Here is a 6,406-nt window from a genome sequence, read left to right as displayed (position 1 = left end):
TATGGAAAGACACACTGATGCTTAAACATATATACAGTTTGTAGACAACAAACTATACTCCCACCCAGACTACGTCTTTTCCAGGGAAGGTCTTGTGTATTTTAGCAAGACAATGTTAAGCTGCATGCTATTACAACAGCATGGTAAGCCGATTTGCCTGCCTGCAGTTCAAACTTTTCACTAACTGAAACATTTGGTGTATAATAAAATGAAAAATACAGAAAAGAAGGCTCAAGAATACCGAGGAGCCAGAATCCAATATCAGACAATAATGGGACAACAATCTTCTCCCAGAAGTCCAGCATCTGGTCTCCTCAGTTGCCAGATATGTGCAGGCTGTTGTCTAAATAAAGTGATGCTACACAGTGGTAGGCATAGCCAACTTTTTTTAACCATTCTGTTCCTGTGGACTTGAAAATGACTTTTTTATAGGGTACATTTTCTCAGTTTACACATAGTTTGGTGTGTTCTTTTCTGAATAAAATATGGGTTTATGAGATTTGCATATCATTGCATTCTGTTTTTTAATTTGTGTTTTATACAGTGTTCCAACATTTTCAGAATCGGGGTCATAGTCTGTATATGTCTTCTAAATATTACTTTACATGAAACAGTGTTACTTGTAAATTGAACATAAAATATTAAAGTTTACTGTGGCTGTTCTGTGAGGACGATATATCTCTAAATGAAAAGCTATTAGAGTTCAGAAACGCAGCCCTACAGCTTGATTTTAAAAAGTCGTTTAAATATGTGTATGAACAGGAAGGTGATATATTAGCAAAACAGCTGGTTAAACTTAGTATGTAAACTTAATAAGCAAACTTGCCTGTTTTATTAAACCGGATATGGTAGCAGCTGGCACTCCTCTTCCTTAAGGCTTTCTTTGCTAATGTGGTAAAGCAATTATTAAAAACCTTTATTAAAAACACTGCACAATAAAACTTATTTGCTACAACAGTAATTCGCAGATTGATGGTTTTCTTGCAAATGCTAGCTCCATTTCCACAAAGCATAGACAGTGAAAGCAGACCCAGTGGCAGATTGTCTAACACAGTCTCTGCCATCAGTTTCCTGTCAGAGTTACGGGTTAATGCTGCTGGTTTCTCAGCTTGACCTGCTCAAGTTATTGTTAACAGGACAAAAAGTTGAGCTTGAGCGCAGACGTGCCTTCAAAATGCTTATCCCATAAAGATGTCTCTGAGTCAAGCAGAGTTAATCCTGCTTCCAGAGACAATAGCCAAATGAGACCAATAAAAGCCAGTAATATACAGGAAGTGCCAAAATGGCAAGAAAGCCTTACTTTTATCTGAGAGGAAAGCAGAATGGGATTGATTCTGCTATGTTTTAATTGATGTTTTTAGATTTTACATCATGATGATCATGATCATTTTTATACATGCAAATATTTAATACAAACTAAAACTACATGGAATCTCATTATACTTCTCATTATTAAAAAAACAGACTGAGTGTCTGAAAATTATCTGTTTTTCCCTTTAAACAGGAAGCAATGCGTGGGTGAACTAAAAAACATTTATACATACAGGTTTTGCTCGTTGTTTTAAAGTTGTATGATAGCATGCTAACATTTGGTGATTAGCACCCACATTACCTGAGGGAATTTTATTTTGATGTGGTTGGATGTTTCAGGTGTTAAGATTTTTTTTCATATAAGGATGTTTTCTCCTCAATATTGAAAATTTGGACCAACTTTGTTAGATAAACAGTCATCAAAATGCACACATTAACTGACATCAGTCTCTCTATGTGAGCCAAAGAACTGACAAAGAAGTTCTTTGTGTGTTTATGTAAGTGCAAAAATAAAAGCACCCTGTACTCCCCATCCCACCCACCTACGCACATATGCATCTACTCACACACACACACGCAGGTTGATCTGCACTCCAAGGGGCCAGCTCCCAGTAAATGGATTGCTGGGCCCATTGATTTTTTTTTTCCCAGTGCCAGGCCTCGACCAGTAAGCCTATTTGATTTGGTTGGCTGTTATCCTGCAAAGCCACCCCCCCACACACACACAAACACACACTCACCCCTCCTCCCCTCTTTCCAGTGCCGCCGGCAGAAGCATCAGCGCCGATCGATGCACCGAGCTTTAGAGGAAACAAACTCAGCCACATGATAAGACACCAGTGGTGGAGAAGCCTTGAGATTATAGGCTCACTCTTTGGTTCATACTGGGGGGGTTTGGTACGTGTGTGTGTGTGTGTGTGTGTGTGTGTGTGTGTGTGTGTGTGTGTGTGTGTGTGTGTGTGTGAGTGTGAGAGAGAGTGAGAGAGTGAGAATGGTTATATGTGTCTATGTTTGTAGCTTGGGCTCTCTTTTTGGCGTGCATGTGTATAACAGGTGTGGCTGTAATGGTATTTTGATGCGCGTGTGGATTTTCAGGATGTGTTAAGGCCTTTAGGTGCTTGTGAGAGGAGCTTCAGTATGTGTGTAAGTGTGCAGTAGTGAGGTAAGGTGCACCAAAGTGCATGCTTTTGGCACAAAAGCAGGCTCAATTGACTCGAATGTGTGAGAGCTTGTGTGAGAGTGTGTAAGAGAGAGATCTGAACTCTGGCCCTGTGAGCAGGCCTGTTCTTTAAATCTGTTGGGATCAATTCCAGCTCCCTGCCTTAATGTCGGCAGAGTAGTTCTCAAAGTAGGAAAATAGATTTCTGGCCCTGAACTCTTCCCACCAGGATTCTCTCTCTCTATTGTCTTAAGCTCCTCCACTTGCTTGCTCTCTTTTTTCTTTTTGTCTCTATTCTCTGTCATCTTCCCATTCTTGCTTTCTGTTTTCTCCACTTTTTTCCTTTTTATATTTTCTTCATAAAATAAATTTCAGATTCACAACAGTATTCTCTGCTAGTAAATCCACACTGTGTCCAGTGGACCTCAGTACATTTTTACAAAGAAGCACTACAGGTCTTCAAATGGTTCAGCTAGTTACTCATTAGCTTTGACTTATTTCTGTTGCATCTCAGACGTTCAACAACAACTTCTGCTACTGTTGACTGGTATAGATTATTTTAAAAAAAGAATAATCTTTTACATCACGTGGATGGTCAGGTGAACGTACATTACTTGCCTGGGAACACCTGGCATCAGGATGGACTGGGAAGAAGCTAAGCCAGTGGAGGCAGTGTGGTCCTTTGGGCAATGTTCTGCTGGGAAACCTTGGGTCCTGCATCCATGTGGATCGCTTTTACATGTAACGCCTACCTAAGCATTGTTGCAGATCATGTACATCCTTTCATGGAAACAGTATTCCCTTATTAGCAAAACACTGGTGTCTTGCTGTATTTTCTGTAGTAGTCAAAGGAATTGAACTGTGTATTTTTATTGTGTCTGTGTTTCTACTCCTCCTTTGCCTCCAAAGACATCAGTTTAACTGATAAAACTGTGACTGTGTCGACTATCACCTTAACAAGTGAAATATATAAAAAAAAAAGAGCAATTAAAACAGAAGCTCACCTGAAATACGACTCAGGATATTGCAAATGCATTTTTTTAAATCTTACTTACAAACTTACTCATTATGTAAGTTTTCCTTGTATGAGGAAAACTCTCCTCCTCTAAATCTAGTGAAAAATGTGCTTTAAAATGTAATTAGCAGATTTTTTTTTTTAAAGTCACAAAAAGTTGAGGCATTTAGGAGTGTGCACCTTAACTGTAGCACGATATTCCCAGCGGTATTTTTAACCTAATTTCTGTCAGGCAGGCTTGCGAGCTCTTGCTGATTAAGTTTCCCTCCAGCTGCCCGTAATGTAGGCCACAAACATTTTGGTGATTTATACAGCTGTACCTGAGGCAGCAAACGGTGATGGATAGCATGAGGTCAAAGTTTGCTGTCATCAATTCGGCACAAATGATGTTTTCATCAGCTGGTCTTATCCTCACAATCACACAGGCTTACATTAATCTCAGCATAATAAACTTCCATCAGAGGCCTTTTCCTGCAGTTTGCCTTCATTATTTCCTGGATTTTGCCAGTTATGTGCTTTGCTGGGATGCGTTTTTTTGGCGTGAGACTGTTTTTTATCTTCTTTTATTGTGAGGCGCATTGCAGAAATGTCCCCGCAGTGCAGAGATTTGTTTAATATGAATGATTTGTCTGTGCCTGTGTGTGCTGTAAAGTAACAATTTAGGTCACTGTAGTACCCAGCGAAAGGCTGAGCTTTACTAAAGACATCACATCAGTGCAAAGAATTAACTTTAGCATAGATGGATGGTTTGGGAGGGGAGCGCTATCAAACGTTGTTTTAGGCAATTTAGAGCAGTGTGAGGGAACATCCGAGGGTAGCCGGTGTACTGAGACGCTCACTGTTGTATTCCGGTGTGCTTCCAGCTGAACGAGATGATCCGAGCTCCTGTTGAAGGGGATTTCTGGCAGGTTGACCACATCCGTCCGGTCTACAGCGGAGGAGGCCAGTGCTCTCTGGACAACCTGCAGACACTCTGCACTGTCTGCCACAAAGCCGTATGTGCACACTCCGCATCACAGCACCCATAACAACCGCAGCACCAGCTTTTAAAGCCAAAGGGCTTAGGGGGCAAAAGCAATTTGTCTAACATTTTAAGGTGCACAGCAGATGGAGCTCTCCTTTATCCCTGTATAAAGAGAAAGCGCCATCACTCATGTTGAGGATCACATGTGCTGGCAGTAATGTGATACATGGTCAAACACATTGATCAAAAGTCATATTATCCCTCACAAAGCTATATACTGCCTATAATAACATCACATGATGTGGCTGTGTGACATTTTGATGTATAGCATGCGTTGGAAAATGCTATATATCGGCCTCTTCCTTCTTGCACTGCTTCAATATTTCATATTTTCAGTCAGCCACTTCTTAAAAGCAGATCTGATTTGAGAAGAAACTTTTCAAAATAAGACACAGCTTTCACCGTGAGCTGAAATGTGCTTTGCTTTCACACCAGAATGCTTTTTTCTGTCAGCTTGGAAGGAAACGCTTCACATGTTGACGTATGTAAACTGAAGCAAAGCACTGCGACTGATAAGGGGATCCTCGCACTGTTTATGCCCCCTCTCAGACACTTTAATCTAGAGATGCTCGATATATCGATCTGACTTTTCTGCGCTGACTGCAGATGTAACCTCTTACATCATGTTCCATTTTTCTCCACAGAGAACAGCTCAGCAAGCCAAAGAACGAAGCGAGAGCAGGAAGAGTGCTGCAGCTTCCAAGGTTTCGTCAGACATCAGCAGGTTCTTCGTTCGGAAAGAAAACAATTAGCTGGGACCTGTTACGCTTTCACTTATTGTCAGTTAGGGATAGAGCGATCCAATACTTGGATCAGATAGCCTGACACCAAAAGCTAGATCAGACATCCGTGACAGGGCTTAGCTATGCTCTTCAGGTCTATCATGTTTTGTGTTTACTACCCCACGCATCGGCAGCAATCTGCTAACTTCCAGCAGTCAGCTAACAGCAAAGCAACAGTAGTTCAAAGTGTTTCGCTACAGCAACACCAGTTTGTCTTAATATGCGTACAAGTGAGTTGGCACGACTGAAGAGCTTCAGCGACAGCAGTTCGGTCTGTTTCTCTTTCTCGTTCATTATGTTTGGTTTAACACTTGTTTGGAAGCTTTTGCGTCACTCATGGTAACTTAAAGGAAATTAAAGGAGAAACTGTGACTATAAATTACAGCACTGTGCTGTAATTAATCCTACACAAGGTTGAAATAACGCTAATGCAAATAAATGTTTTTTTAAAGCATAAATACATTTGTCTTTTAATACTTTTCTAATGAATAGGTCGATAATCTTCTGTCTCACTCCTCAGAGTGAGAAATACACATTATTGATTTAACACTGGACCTGGTAGCAGCAGATACCTGAGGCCAAGGTATCAGTGTGGTATTAGAAGTGGAAAAAGTTAGACTGGTGTATCCCCAGTTACAGTCCTGGATGCTCATATGAAACATTACCAAAGTGGTTAGAAAATGTGCAAAGTTCCAAAAGTTCAGGCTTCAGATAAACAGCCACTTTTTAGATGTTTTCTTTCTGCTCTTTTCTTTGAGAGTCGATATACGTGGTGTTATCTCAGCTACACGACTATGGTCACAGAAACTCAACCCACCTGTTCAAGAGGGGCAGCCAATCAGGAGATAGTCAGCTTAAAGGGAAAGAGAAGACAGTATAAATAATGGACGTACAATCCTTGACCCCTGTGTTTGCATGAACACTTCTGGTCTTATAGAACTTCATCAGACAACAACCAGCAGTTATAACCTCGTCAAACACTTTGTTCAGTCACTCGACCCTTTGCTATTTGCTTAGTAACTCATTTTTAGGTCGTATTGAACAGAAGATTAGGTCCATTTTATAAATTTTAATGGATATATGAGTCAGAAAGGAGGAGCTAAATAGCTAGTCAT

The 6,406-nt window shown here is 40.5% G+C and overlaps 1 protein-coding gene across 6 annotated transcripts in view; it reads left to right on the top strand.

The window, feature by feature from the left end:
- zranb3 (zinc finger, RAN-binding domain containing 3) overlaps window positions 1-5,720 on the top strand; it is a 120,103-nt gene extending 114,383 nt beyond the window's left edge. For all 6 annotated transcript variants that reach the window (XM_005739865.1, XM_005739863.1, XM_013912602.1 and 3 more), the window contains 2 exons: window positions 4,349-4,480; window positions 5,154-5,720. In XM_005739865.1, coding sequence (XP_005739922.1) covers window positions 4,349-4,480; window positions 5,154-5,261 — 240 coding nt within the window. In that variant the 3' untranslated portion in view covers window positions 5,262-5,720. The remainder of the gene's footprint in view (window positions 1-4,348; window positions 4,481-5,153) is intronic.
- The last annotated feature ends 686 nt before the right edge of the window (window positions 5,721-6,406 follow it).

This window comes from Pundamilia nyererei, unplaced genomic scaffold (genome assembly GCF_000239375.1).
Source record: "Pundamilia nyererei isolate P.nyererei 1_Seehausen unplaced genomic scaffold, PunNye1.0 scaffold00094, whole genome shotgun sequence".
NCBI classification, from domain to species: domain Eukaryota; kingdom Metazoa; phylum Chordata; class Actinopteri; order Cichliformes; family Cichlidae; genus Pundamilia; species Pundamilia nyererei.
This window is presented reverse-complemented; position numbering and strand designations above follow the sequence as displayed.